We start from the raw sequence: 15,108 nt of genomic DNA, 5'->3' as shown, positions 1-15,108 counted from the left end.
TAACATTTATACGATATACTGATCAAATCAGGATAATTAGATTTATCATATCTTTAAGCTCTATTTTTAGAACTTTCAAACTCTTCTATTCTTGTTTTCCATACAGGTATTATTTCATTTTGTTCTGTTTAACGTTAAAGTAAAGTTTTCATATATAGACAAAATAACAACACCAATCGAATTCTCCTAATATTTATAGGTAATTCTCTGTGAGTTTGAAAAATACTGACCCCTTAAAGTAAAATATTATAAGATTGGTCTTCAATTCATCCCAACCCTGTTAAATGTTTTAGAATATGCTGGAAGGAAAACCACGGTCATTCTCTTCTTTGAACAATTCTGAAATATCATTCTCTATTAGGCAGTTGTGTGAGCACTGACAACCTTGCCCCTCTTCTTCTCTAGAGATTAATTTATTTCCTGCAGTGCTTGCTCTTCATGAAAAAAAAATGCCACTCATCAGCCTTCACCAATGGGAGATCTTATCACAGAATGTTAATTATAAAAGCAACACCAGGCATTGAATTGAAAAGAAGAGCTAGTACTCTAGACAAGAAAACCCTTACTTTCCCTTTTCAATCTATCTGCTCATCATTCTGTGGCTTCATGGAACCATTAGGTTTAAGGAAAATATTCTACAAAGTGACAAGGGATTGTGGAAAATATTCAGGCTTTGCAACCAGATAGACCTAGGATTGAATGCTAACCTCAAAGATGGTCCCATTTCATTTGAGCTTGCTTTCTAGTCTTTAAACATAGAATAAAAAAATGCTTACCTGTCATGAAAGTTCTTGTGCATTAAAAATCATTTAATGTGCATAATGCATTCAAAGTATGTTAAAAAATCCATTCTTGGGGGGATCTGTCTCCTACAGAAGGGTTGGGCAGGCTATGGCCTATGAATCAGATCTGATCCATTGCTTGTTTTTGCCTAGCATAGGTACTATAAATGTTTTCTTTTCACATTAGAAGTGGTTTAAAATGTAGAAAGTAGCATAAGTGAGAAGTGAAGAATATGAAGTTTAAATGTCAATTTCTGCACATAAAGCCTTATTTGGACATAGACACATTCAACATTTATTTACATGTTGTCAGTGATGGCTACAGCTCCATATTGACCAAGTTGAATAGTTTTGATATTTACTATTCGGCACTTTACAGAAAAATTTACAAACCTGTACTCCAGAGAATGATTCAGAGATTCTTTGGAATGCAAGATCTTTCTCAGCCTGGTCTTCTGTTGATTCCAATGTAAGAGGCCTATGAAACAAATTTGTTTTTGTGCCAGTCCTGGGGATTGAATTCAGGGCTTGGGCTCTGTCCCTTAGCTTTTTTCCTCAAGGCTAGCACTCTACCACTGACCCACAGACCCGCATCCAGTATTTTGTTGATTAATTTGAGATAAGAATCTCATGAACTTTCTTGCCCAGGTTGGCTTTGAACCATGATTCTTAGTGCTCAGCTTCTTAAGTAGCCAGGATTACAGGCACGAACCACTGACACCTGGCTCAGATTTTACAAAGTAATTAAGTATAAGAATTGAGAGAAACTTCTCTCTTATTTTCACTCATTCATCACGCCTACACTATTAGTGAGTCCACATCTTTAAAAAACATGTGAGATGTGATTGTTTCTGTTCTATGACCACTGTTATCTATTTAGTCTCAGCTGTCTGTTTCTATCAGACACGTCTCATCAGGATTATGGGGCTTTCTAACTAATCCATCTGCTTCTGTCCTTGTGGCTGAGTGTCCATTCTTAACGTAATACCCAGAGGCAACGTGCTGAAACCTCACTGTGCTAAGACCTCAGTGTGCTGAGTTCCTAAACATGGAATGCCCCTCCTGACAGTCCTCAGAGACCTCCATTTCTCCCCCTTTCCCACTGCCCTAGCAACACTGGCATCCTGTTTTCTAAAACCTCAAAAGGAAGATCACGTAGGTCTCACAAAGATTATTTTCTCTCTGTCACTTAATCTTTTCCCCAGAAATCCTAATGGCCTCCTTTCAATACGGGTATTCCTTACAAAACCACCTTATCTGAAATTATAACCCACTTGTCTGGAACTGCCTATCCAATTTCCAATACCTAATGTGTGTGCTTCCTTTCAAAAATTTTTATTGCCCATTTTTCTACCCATAGGGACATTATAACACAATTTTTTTTTACCAGTGTGGTCTATTTTTAGATTCTAGAAAAAATATCTGGCTCTTAGGAATTCCTTAATAAATATTTATTGAATAAGAAAATATAAACTCCAGACTCTTGTTCTGTATTTGACAAATAATTTATGGCACTTCTCAAAATTTTTCTATATGCAAAAACAATCATAGATAGGTGAGTGTGTGTGTGTGTGTGTGTGTGTGTGTGTGTGTGTGTGTGTGTGTGTGTGTGTGTGTGTATTGCCCTCTCTGGATAAACTATGGAATACTACTTAATTATTGCTAATGAGAGAGAATAAAGTGACTATTACCATATTTCATTTGCTTGTTCATTCTCAGACTTACTTACAAAAGATACCAATGAAAAGAAATTCGACAACTGGGCACAGATATGAGAATATGGATGAAAATATAGTTGAAAACGTTGAATCAAGAGATTCCTTCAGTTGTTCAGAGAGGCTGTAGCCTCAATGCTTGTTAAGGAGTGGATAGTTTGTTGAAGGTTTTGCTGCTCACAATTGGAGTCTGGCACTCCATATTCCCAAAAGGGCAAGTGAAGTGTGAATAGATTTGATTTAAATTAAAGTTTAGGAAACATCAACTTAGCAAGAGAATGTAAATCAGGTTGAGATATGCTTGAATTTGAGTCCTGTAACGTATGAAGAAATGGAGATTTTCTTCCACTTCTATCTTCTCATTCAAAGAATTGCCCATCTGATTTTATGCTTCTAGCTTCATTTTTAAAAACTGAATAACAAGTGTTCTAACAGTTTCAGTTTTTGTATTTATTCTTCTAAGGATGTGTGGGTTTTGTTTGTTTCGATTGTCATAGAACTTAGTTTCTGTGACTCCAAATTCCTCAGTTCATCCCATGTTCTGGTGAAGTAAGGAGACTGGGTCTAGGATTCCCTAGATAATTGGCCCTTGATTTCCCCTGATTGTTTCCCTAGATGATTTGCTTTTCTATTAGGCTTAAGTGTCCTAATCTGGTTTGCTTTGCTCCTGTATAACACTTGTGTTAGGTTTGACTCCATGGACATGTGTGGCTTTGGCCTATCTAAGCTTTGTGCTAGCTGCACTTGGGCTGCTGGTCTCAGAGATCAGCAGTCCTCCTGCTTTCACTGAAGACTCATAATTTGACCTTTTAAGGGGTGGCTTCTCTGTTTCTAGAGACTGAATTTCCTTACAACACTATGTAATATTCAGTGAATATTCAATGCAATGTAAGAAATATCACTTGCATGTAAATATGTCTTCTTCACCAAAAGAATGAGTAATGACTGATCCCAGATAAAGGTTTGGCTAATTTGGATTTTAAAACTGAAATAATTATAAGGAAAAAAAATTCCTGCATATTCTTCAAAGTTAAATCAATCACAGAGTTTCTATTTACTGTGAAATCCATGGTTCTGTTGACTAGAACTGGCCACTAAAGCAGCAATAGTATTTGGAAGATTTCTGTAGCAGTTTAGGAAATTGGGCTCGATGAGACAGGGGAAGTCACTTATCTAGCCCTTTCTAAATTAATTGGATTAAATCCTATTATTCCATTTTGAGATAATATAATTATTCAGATTTTTTTCACCTCCCACTTTTTGCCTGACTATATACTATGTTAAATCAGTTTATTGACAAGGGAGAGTGTGAGTAATAACTGTCAAGATGATGGATTGAACTCTCCAACTACAGGCTTATAATAATTTTATGTGAATATGAGATAGTAATAACAGGTAATATCTCTTTAGCACTTTATGTTTTACAATGCACTTTGCAAATCCTTTTTTTCATTTGATAGTTCCATAGCTCTATGAATCTGCAATTTTTTATCAAGTTGTTCAATAATAAGGGATAAAATCCATAGACTCTAGGACACAGCCAGTGAGTTGTAGAGTTAGGGCTCAGACCTAGATCCTCAGATTCCAGTACTTTGTATTATAATACATCTATTTTATTTTTCCTTATCTCCCTCCACCAAAAAAAAAGCAACACTGTGAGTGAGAAATGTTGTTATTTCCTTTTACAGATAATATCTCAAAGATAGAAAGTCATAGAAGTAGAAATTAAATCTGGACATATTTCCTAAAAACTGTATATTGTATTATCTATAATGTATATTCTATAATAGTTGTTTTGCTATTTGTGCTATAAGAAATGTCTACCTATCTAAATGCATCCATTGGGGAAAGGAGTGGATCATGGGAAGAGAGAATGAAATCAAAATTCAAGAGAACAGGGTCCTTAGGCCTCTTCCATATTAGGCCACTGTCTGTTTCCATCTCCAGTTAGCATTGAGAGATGTTGAAATTTTTAAAAAGGAAAAAGAAGTTTATTTCATAATTCCTGGAGAAATCCTATTTCTACCTATTTTGATGTCATCTTTCTTTTTCCTGTGATCTCAGAAGTCACAAGACTGAACATTTCGTATTTCACTGATACTATAATAATAAAGAACAGGTGATAAGGCAGTTTTAGGTTCTTTATTTCAACTCATTTAGGCATCATTATCCCTTTATCTGTCCTGAATTTTATAATAATGACATCCATTGATTAAGTAGCTTCCTTTAGATCATCTAACTACTAGTAATAGAAAAAGAATTCAAGAAAGTGGGGGAAAGAAGAATAACAAAAAGAAGTGAGGGAAAAAGGACGAGAGAAAGAAAGAAATGAGAGAAAGGAGCAGGAGCAAAGAAAGAAGAGGAAGCGAAAGAAGTCAGTCACAGGGTAATGACTACTCAGCAGCAAATCCATACAGGTGTAGTGAGTAGGTTTAGAGGCTAGCACTTAACAGACCTCTAGTACAATCAAAGGATAAGATTTCTGGCTTTCCATGCCACTTGACGAGAGTAATGCTTGCTCATTTGGCTTTTTATCTACTCATGCGTTGTGCTTTAAAAAAGACATAATGGAAAGAAAGAAAATGTCCTGTATGAAAATCCAGAACTCCTTTTTACTTTTCTTCAAATTTGGTAGGATGTTGTATTAATGTCATAGTGGCATGTATTTTAATTAGCAGCTTTCAGCAGTACAGCTGATACTTGAAGCCTATTGGTTTTTTTGTCAGACTGACATTTAGAGATGCCCTTCTACTCGATAGTCATTAGAATTCCACCAGGATTGTATTCTATTCCACATGCCTAGTGCCAGGTCCAAAGAATGTTGGCTATGGAGTCAAGCATTTATGGATCACAATCAGCTCTGGACTCCCACCAGCTGTGTGATTGGTAGACATGACAGAACTTCATTGTGACCTTATCTTGTATTACCTATAAAATAGGATAGTATAAGGATAAACTAAACACTTTAGAACAACACTTTAGAAATTCCAAGTGTTGTTATCTCCTAGCCTGGTGTATAGAAGCATCTATCTTTTGTCTGAAGAATTTACATCTCTTCCTTTTATTTTATTTTATTATTTTTGGCTTTTTTGTTTTACTCCAAATTATTTCTCAAAAGACATATATGTGAAAATTTTATAAACAATATTGCATAGCAGGAAGTTTCCTTTGTGGTTGTTTCTAGTACATACTTCTGATGGGCTTCTCTCTTTTTTCTTTACTTATAGAAATCTTCAAACATGGAAAAACATCAAAAATAACAAGATACGATGGAAGCCACTTGGGCAGTGAACATAAATGTTGCAATGGGAAAGGAAGTTCAGGCTCCTAACTGAAAAACAACTGTTTCCCAGTGGAACTCCAGGAGAATTTTGGCTGGGCACTGCAAAGGAGAAAACAATCTTGAAAGTTTTAACAGCTAAAACTCAAAGAGAATACTGTGATAAGGAACTCATACTTTGTGTTCTGTTATACCAAAATCTGCATGCACTGTTTCATTGTAAGCACATATTTACTGTGCACATTGTTGTGACTATTTCTTTTATTTTCTCATGTGTGAGTGTGTGTGTGTGTGTGTGTGTGTGTGTGTGTGTGTGTGTGTGTGTGTGTTGGTCCTGGGCTTGAGCTTTTTTGCTCAAAACTAGCACTCTACTACTTGAGACACAGCTCTACTTCCAGCTTTTGAGTGGTTAATTGGAGATAAGAATCTCAGTGCCTTTCCTACTTGGGCTGGCTGTAAACTACAATTCTCAGATCTCAGCCTTCTGAGTAGTTAGGATTGCCAGTGTGAGCCACTGGCATCTGGCTCTTGTAGCTATTTCTATTTCTAGATTAATTGTTTAAGCTATTGCAAACTATTTAATACTTCAGTTATTGAGTAAAACTATTATAAAAGCTCACCAAATAATTCCACTTCATTCTAAAATTAGTTTTGCCACTTTTCTAATGTTACCACCATTTCTATGAGACTAATTCAAAGGAAAATAATTATATCTACAAATCAAATATAATCAGGTTATATCTTTGATTTCCTGTGAACTGTGGAAATTAGTTTAACTTCACATTTTGAGTCTGTTTTATAAATGCACTATAAAATAAATGTGTTCAAGTCTCAATAGGCAAAAAATTTTGAAATTTTTCATAACTTCTCCCTCAATATCCTAAGAACTAGAGTTTTGACTAAAATACTACTGAAGTTGTGATACTATACTTTGTTCTTTTATGTACTATGTTCTAGATGATCCTTTAGATAAATGTTTATTAGAATTATAACAAAATTATCTAATTAATAGTAATATTTGATGAAAAGAAAAAAGATATTAGAATTATAAGATACAATAAACTTAGTTGATTGGTTCTTATAAAATACTAGAATACCATTGATTCTTACACAATATGTAAAAATTACTTCAAAGGCTATCACATTTTTATAATTTATCTTGTTAAATATTAAGGATACAGAAATATTACTTTGTCTCTAAAAGTTGAAGAAACAGAATTTAACTGGTTAAGTTACACCAGAATTTAATGATAATTTAATGATAAGACTTAAATTTTGTTCCTAGGTCATACTTTCATTTTTTACAAAAACAGGCTCTGTCGCTGTTGTTTTTAATGTCCTATGTGATTTTTTTGTTTCTTTTGTATGTTCTTCCCCCATGGTATAACCCCTGTTGTCACTGTATTTGATTCTGGTGCCCTGCATATTGTATATACATTTTTCTAATTTGGGAAGGGGAAGGGAAATAACAAAATGCTGAAACAAGGATACAGGTTGATGCATTGTAACAATGAGATGTACAAGACACTATATTGAAAATGAACTTTACAATTTTGGGTGTGGGGGGATTGGGGAGGAGAGGGATGGTAGGGGAAAAACAAAGGAGTCTGTAACAATGCTCATAGGAAATGTACTCATTACCTTACTCATGTAACTGTAATCCCTCTGTATAGTATCTTTAAAATAAACATACATATAAATAAGCTCTAGTTTTACAATTAATTACATTGTGTGGAAGACTTATTTGATGATTTAGCACGTTTCTAAAGATAATAAATTTTGAGTCAAACTGTCAACAGAAAAACAATTATAGCTAGCAACCTTTCATACAATATTCATTTGTAATATCGTATACTCATTTTATTTTTTTCTATTTTAGTGATGAGTCCTGATTTCCAATGCTGTACAAGTTGTTTTGTGATTTGATTGCAATAATATCATTTACTATTCTGAAATTTTATAATGTGATTTTATTTTTATTTATTTTGCTACATAAACAAAAACACAATTTTTGTTTATATCATATCGGATTTTTGAACAACACAAAGAATCTTGACAATCTTCATAAGGCATACCATTGATACTATTAAGCCCACAGAATTGGGAGTTTTTCAAGAAATATGAGGATGCCTTATATTCCTATTTTTCTATTTATTGAGAGTGATTTAACTTTCTACTTTTAGAAGACAAGTCTCTGGTTAGAAAAATAAAGAGAATCCATATCTTGTGGTTATATATCAACAGTTTTTCTGTTGGAAATCATGTATTTCTAAGTTAATATTACTCCTTTTATATATAGTACTCCCAGTTGTCTTAGCAGTAAAAGTGTAGTAACTTTCAAGCTCACCTACAGAAGACTATTTTGAAATTGAAAATAAATTTGCTAATACTTGTCCATGTACTTGTGTTTGTATTTGTACTTGTCCATGTCTAGTATTTTGTCATATCTGACAATGCAGAAACTATCTCCTTATAACAACTAAGTTAAAATATTTTAACTAGAGTAAAAATTTATTTTTCATTACTAAAGAGGAGGCTGCTTAATATTGAAGAAGAAGAGAGTGGTATCTTTTCTGCCTACCCCACCCACTATGAATCTGCAATGTTGGGCCAATCACAATGACAAAATTTGACAGCATGGATATTCTGCACAGACAGGTGCCAAGATTACCAGTTATAAGTGCTATTAATTAATAATGCTGCTTTCTTTGTAATTGGATCAATCAGGCAATTTTATAAATGGCAGTAGAAAGGAAGTGAAAGGTACCTAGAAATATGATTCTTTGAGACGCAATACATATGCTCTTAGAGACAATGCAACAGCAATATACACGAGACAATATGTTGGGAATGATTTGTACAACTTGGGAGTGGGAAGGAAAGTAGGAGAAAAATGAGGGAATGGGTAACAAGTTTGACAAGAAAATGTACTTGTTACCTCACTTATGGAATTGTAACCCTTCCGTATATCACCTTGATAAAAAATCATTTATTCTAAAAAAATCTGTTCTAATTTCAGAGTCAACATTACATGGCTTTTCAATGTATATTCAAAGGTTTATCATTCATGTTGCTGGGAAATGGAAGAGAAAAAGTCAAAAATTTGGGAAGAACTAGTATTAGAGTATAAATTTATCTTAATAAGCTAGAATATCGAAAATGATATCCAATAGTATGAAAATTTTCTTTCCATTTTCCTATCAAAGTATTTCCAAGATCTTACTACATTTTCTAACTTCCACTTCTACTGTGGTTCAAGTTCCAGTCATGTCATGTTGTCTATTTTATAACCCTGAAAGCATTCTCTCTATTCCTGTCCTGGCCACCTACCAAGCTATTCTTACTATGATAACCATTAATACTTTTATTGTTATTGTAAAAGTGATATACAGAAGGGTAATAGTTACATAAGTCACCTAAAGAGTACATTTGTTTTGAACAATGTCATCCCTGCCCTCCCTCCCTCCCTACTTTCGTCCCTCCCTCCCAGTTTTTTTCCTCCTGTCCCTACCCACAAGTTGTATAGTTAGCTTTCAACAAAGCGTATAGTATCACTACGTATTTGTTCACTCTTTGTCCCACCATTACTGTGTTCCTATTACTCTGCCCAAAACAGGTAAATGAACAAACAAGACAAAAGGAAGACAAAAACAACAAAAAGGAAAAAACCCTCTTCTTTCTATTTCTTAGAGTTCATTTCAATAAATATTATTTTATATGATCAGACACACATAGCTATTGTGCCTTTATCATTACCTCCCAAGAGTATCCTCCTTTGGTCTCATTCTATGAATGTCTAGTGGGTATGTGGCCAAAAGGGAGCTCTATTACACTGTTGGTGGGAATGTAAACTTGTTCTGCCATTCTGGAAAACAGTATGGAGGTTCCTTAAAAGACTAAACATAGAGCTTCCCTATGACCCAGAAATTACACTCTTGGTCATTTATCCAATAGATCACAAACCAGGCCACACTAAAGCTACCAGCACAATCATGTTCATTGCACTATTGCTTACCATACCTAAGATTAGTGAATCAACCCAGGTGCACCTGAATTGAATCAAGAAAATGTGCTATATGTACACAAATAATTCTACTCATCCATCATAAAGAATTATATTTACCATTTGTAAAAAAAATGGAAAGACTTAGAAAAAATATGTTAAGCAAAGCAAGCCAGACCCAAAGAAACATTTTTTTCCTCATTTGTGGTAACTAGAATGTTCCTACAAATATACAAGTAAAAACCCTGAGTGGTAAAAGAAAACAAAAGTATACTGGGACACAATAAATTACACAGGTCTCTAGGCATTCACAGAGTGAGGCCATTCATTCTTAATGAATCATTTCATGAAAAGATGCCACAATTGCTTCCCAACTCACTCAGAGTAAAAGCCCCAATTTCTAAAATGATCTAAGTAATTCTACACCAGTATTCCATTTACCTAGCCAGCCTCTTCTCACTCACTTTGCTAATATCTCAGTGGGCTTTCTATGGTTCTCTAAATACACTCAAGCCCACCTTGCTTCAAGACCTTCGCATTTGCTGTTCTCTATGCTTAGAAGTTGGCTTGTTCATTTTGTCTCCATGACGGTACTTCCTCACTCTGTTCAGGGTTTATTGGAGTTACCTTCTCACTGCAGCCTTCACTGGCCACCCCTTCTCAAATTGTAACCTAAATCCCTTCTGGGCCTTCTGTCTCCTTCCCTATTTTAGTTTTTAGATTCTATTGACCATATTCCATAGCTCACATGTCTAGTTTATTTTTATCATACCTACAGTGGAACGGAAACTCCATGGAAACAAGGATTTAGAGGAGTGTCTGACACATGTTCATTGCTCAGTGTATATTTGCTGGATGAACTGATAAAAATTAAGATATGAGAACTCAGGTCAGACTACTTTGGTTTGAATTCTGGTTCATAGCAGGTACACGAAGTGTGGTAATGCTACCTCTAAACCCCAAAATGGCCCAAGAAGTGTGCTGAACGTTTCCATGGAAAGCCAAGCAGGGTAAAGACAATCTTCCAAATATTGCTGTCCTTCCAACGCTTGTGTTTAAATGCGATACAGTAATATCAAAAGGTGAGAGCCTTAGGAATTGTAAATCATGCATCATATGATCTTCCCATTCATGAATGCTTTAGTGCCCACATAACGGAAGTCGTATGGCTCACACTGTTCCTTGGTCATGTGTCTACACCAAGGAGCACCATCTTTGAGTAGAGCCAGCCGCAGCCAGACACAAAATCTTCTGGCACCTGGATCTCACCTGGTTCAAAATTTAAATTAATAAGAATAAATTCCTCATTTATAAATTACTCAATGCCGTATCTTCTGTTATAGCAGCCGGGAGTGACATGAGACTGTATGATACATTGTCCTTCTTAAAGGAGGCAAGTTAGCCATCCCCAGATCAATGGAACACCAGATACTTGGCCCATATTGCGACATTCTGGGATCTCTACAGAATTTATCTTACATGCCTTGGAGTACGTGGATCTCATCAGAGAACCTACCTTCCTTTACATCATGTCAAAATAACAAAATATTGTCCATAGGTTATACTAACATGATATTTCCAGGTGATCCTTATTTCTTGGAGTGTCTTGTGGCAGAAAGCAGGAGCAGTCAGCATTTCTCTGCAGTAAAGCTGACCTAAGAATTGGTTTTGATCCTTCTTGTACATACTAAAAGTAAGGTAGGTAGTGTATCAGAGTCTACAATTAAAAAACATTGTGCTTATAATTAAGTTTACTATATGGCTATGACCATTGTTCTCTATCATATTATACTAAATTTCTGTGGGGAACAAATTGCTAAATGAAATGGAAATATGACAGACTACAACTTCCACACTGAAGTTAGCACTGACATGTCAATACCATTAGGATATGTATTGCTTTATGTTTATGTCTTAGCCAGAGGTAAGTGAATGTAATTTCAGAGGCTTCACCTCAGCCTTACTTACTATAAACCCACACAAAGCTACTAAAAATCACCAACACAATCATTTTAAAAGCCCAAACTCAGAAGATCATGATTTTGTGTGTCATCTTTGTGCAGGAGCCATGTTAATCTGTGTATTATTCCAATGTTAGTGTGTGTGCTGCTCAAGCAAGCATGCATCTAAATGACTTTGAAGGACAGGCAACACTCCTTATGCAAAAAAGAAGTGAGGGTACTGCTTGCAATTGAATTGGAAGTGACTGTGGAAGGGAGGACACACTGGACACACCAGAGGACACACACCCCGCAACCATGGATTTAAATCCACCAAGCTTCCTACTACAATAGGACATATCAATTTCAGCCTAGAACTTACTCCTTGAGCTGCGAATGGTGGTACACGCTTTGGAGGCTGTGGCAGGAATATTGTGAGTTCAGGCCAGTTTGAGCTACATAGTGAGACCATTAATTAATTAATAGTTAAGTCCTGTGGTAAAGCTTAAGAAGAGATTGTGGATGGGATTCTAAGGGTCCTAAAAGATTAAATATATCAGCAGTGTTGTATTTTATTTATCATTATTTACATCCATGTTTTGCACATGTGAGTATTTTCCTAACAAATAAGGAAAAAAAGAGCATCAGGAAACATTTTTTTTTGTCAGTCATGGGGCTTGAACTCTGAGCCTGAGTGCTGTCCCTCAGCTCTTCAGCTCTAGGCAAGTGCTCTACCACTTGAGCCACAGCACCACTTCTGGTTTTCTGGTGATTAATTGGAGATAAAGAGTTTCAGGGCCTTTCCTGCCCAGGCTGGCTTTGAACCTTGATCCTCAGATCTCAGCCTCCTGAGTGGCTAGGAAACATTTGTATTTGACGTGCCAACAGAGTGAGCAGATATTCAGCAAGCCTCCCTCAATATCTGCTCTAGCACCCAGCATGCACTTACTTTATAACATGAAATATTTTCACACATGTACTCTTGCTCTGCTATCTTGCTGGATGTGTTTTTCTGTGAATGATCTTATAAACATCTTTTTATTTTTATCCTATGTGCTAATAAAAGATAAGAAGTACTACTTTTCATGTTCTTGAAGATACATGAAATCCTTGTGTTGACAATAAATGCTTTCTACATTGTGTGACAACCTTATCTTTTGTTGTATTCTGAAGTGAAAGCTAAACCTTTTAGTCTGCATGATCAAAGTACTTAAAGTACTAGTGTATATCATATATGTATAATTTTATATATAAACCTGACATTTAATACCTTTTTTTCCTTTTGTGCACTCTGAGGAACCACAAGCTTGGTTTGAATATTTCCTATGCATAAAAAATATAAGAATAGATCTACTCCTCCTGCAGATTAGTAGCAAAACTATTCAAAAATATTTTTAAGTGTTCATGTCCTTGACAAAACTATTAACACCCAATTAGAAAATGTTTGCTAGATTAAGTCCTTCCTCTCCTTACAAAAATTAATTTGTGTAGAATATTGACTTCTACTTTGAAACTATGGTTAAATAAAGGTATACACATGAATTTCTTATTTGAATCCTAAAACTTTCAAGCATAAATTGAGTGTATCAGATCTTGTGAAAAATAGGTTTCCCTTATAAAAAAGGAATTGAACCTTATATTTTATTTTAATTGTGACTTGTCCTTGAAAGTTATCCTTGTAGCCAGGTACCAGTGGCTCATGCCTATAATCTTAGCTACTCAGGAGGCTGAGATCTGAGGACTGAGATTTAAAGCTAGCCCAGGTAGGAAAATTCATGAGATATTTTATCTCTAATTAACTGCAAAAAACAGATGGAAATTAAGCTGCAGCTCAAGTAGTAGAGCACTAACTTTGAGTACAATATCTGAAGGACAGTGTCCAAGCTTTGAGTTCAAGCCTCAGGTTAGCACCAAAAAAAAAAAAAAAAGGAGGAGGAGAAGGAGGGGGAGGGGGAGAGGGGAGGAAAGGGGGAGGCAGGAGAGGAGGGAGGAGGAGGAGGAAGAAGAGGAGAAGGAGGAGGAAGAAGAGGAAGAGGAAGAAGAAATACTATGCTTTGTATCTACAAGGGGTTATTTTTCACACTCCCTGAGATGGTCAAATGTCTTGTCTCTTTTCTAAAATCACAAATTATTTGTGGACAACCTATGCGGTCTTCTGTAAATATTCTTTAAATGATTCTTTTATATTTTTAGTATGTTAAATTTTGATTAGAATTGTTCTTGTTTGTCTAGGATGATGAGATGCAGCACTAGGTTCTTTATTTGAAACCTGTCTGGTTATTTAAATAATGAAGAGTGTCTGCTTGTCTTTTCGGCAAAACAGTTGTCCTCTCCCAATCTCTGTATGCCCTCAGGCTTCTGCCTTGACCAAATGCAGTCCACAGTGTTCCATGGTCAATTAAGGCTCTCATTCCAGAGAAGACGGGAGGGGCAGGGAGGCAGATGGGCCTTATAGAGTAGTAGAAATTCTCTGGATCTGGCTTGTTGTGACCAGGTTCTGTGAAGACATTCTTCGGGTGCGAAGTACCAGTCTCTAAGCACAGCTAATGAGTAAGAAAATAACTTTTTGTCTCTTGAAGCCCAAACTTTGCCCTTCTTGGGGATTCCAGGGAATTTTTCCCTTTTTCATTTAAGGCCTTGAGTTGAATGATTCCTTTCAGATAGTGAAAGGAAAGACACTCCTGACCAGACAGTGTTACACTCTAACTGACAATGAAATAAGGATACTGGGTATAACCAGCGCCATCTTGGCCACGCGGTGGATGATAAGGAATTGGGTTTAACTTGTCTTCATGGCAGAGGCAGGGAAGTTCTTCGCTCAGGTGATGGGCGTGGCTGAATTCCCAGACACAGGAGCAGGGACTTGGTTACTGGACTGTCAGTCCTATGCTTTGAACTCAGGAGAGTCACAGTTTCCTGGGACCCTGGACTCTCCTCCCATTTAAGCCCAGAGAAGCTCAGGCATGGCAACATCATGTCTTATGCCTTGTGTCTCGGGACTCCTGGCTCTCCTCCAGCCACTTATGCTGTCCCCCTTCAACTCTCCATTGGAGTTGACCTGGTTTCTTGGTATTGTTTTTCTGCTCTTTCTTTCCTCTCTGGCTCTCATGGCTCGATTTCCTAATGGTGTTAAATGTATTTGAGGGGCTGCAGGTCTTTGGGACAGGAGTCCACCTGCACACACCGGCTCTCAGACTTCCAATTTGACCTCTCAAAATGTGGCTTCTCTGTTTCTCACGAATGAGTTCCTGTAGGACAGCAGTATCCTACGTCTATAACATCTTTACCCATTCTGCATGGGCTAAGTAGCAGTTGGAGATGGGCGGCCTGTCTTTCTGTAAGCACAGCTTAGTAAGAAAATATTTTTCCTTTTTTGTAGGCCATGCTT

At 36.2% G+C, this 15,108-nt stretch overlaps 1 protein-coding gene and 1 pseudogene across 2 annotated transcripts in view; one reads left to right on the top strand and one right to left on the bottom strand.

Annotated features, from left to right (window-relative positions):
- The window catches only part of Themis (thymocyte selection associated), a 164,675-nt gene extending 158,584 nt beyond the window's left edge, over window positions 1–6,091 (top strand). For both annotated transcript variants that reach the window (XM_042673933.1, XM_042673925.1), the window contains one exon: window positions 5,725–6,091. In XM_042673933.1, the coding sequence (XP_042529867.1) occupies window positions 5,725–5,757 (33 nt within the window). In that variant the 3' untranslated portion in view covers window positions 5,758–6,091. The remainder of the gene's footprint in view (window positions 1–5,724) is intronic.
- Window positions 6,092–11,802: 5,711 nt separating this feature from the next.
- LOC122103482 lies at window positions 11,803–11,898 on the bottom strand (annotated as a pseudogene).
- Between the last annotated feature and the right edge of the window lie 3,210 nt (window positions 11,899–15,108).

This window comes from Dipodomys spectabilis, unplaced genomic scaffold (assembly GCF_019054845.1).
Source record: "Dipodomys spectabilis isolate Male_0828 unplaced genomic scaffold, ASM1905484v1 ptg000001l, whole genome shotgun sequence".
Taxonomy (NCBI): Eukaryota; Metazoa; Chordata; class Mammalia; order Rodentia; family Heteromyidae; genus Dipodomys; species Dipodomys spectabilis.
This window is presented reverse-complemented; position numbering and strand designations above follow the sequence as displayed.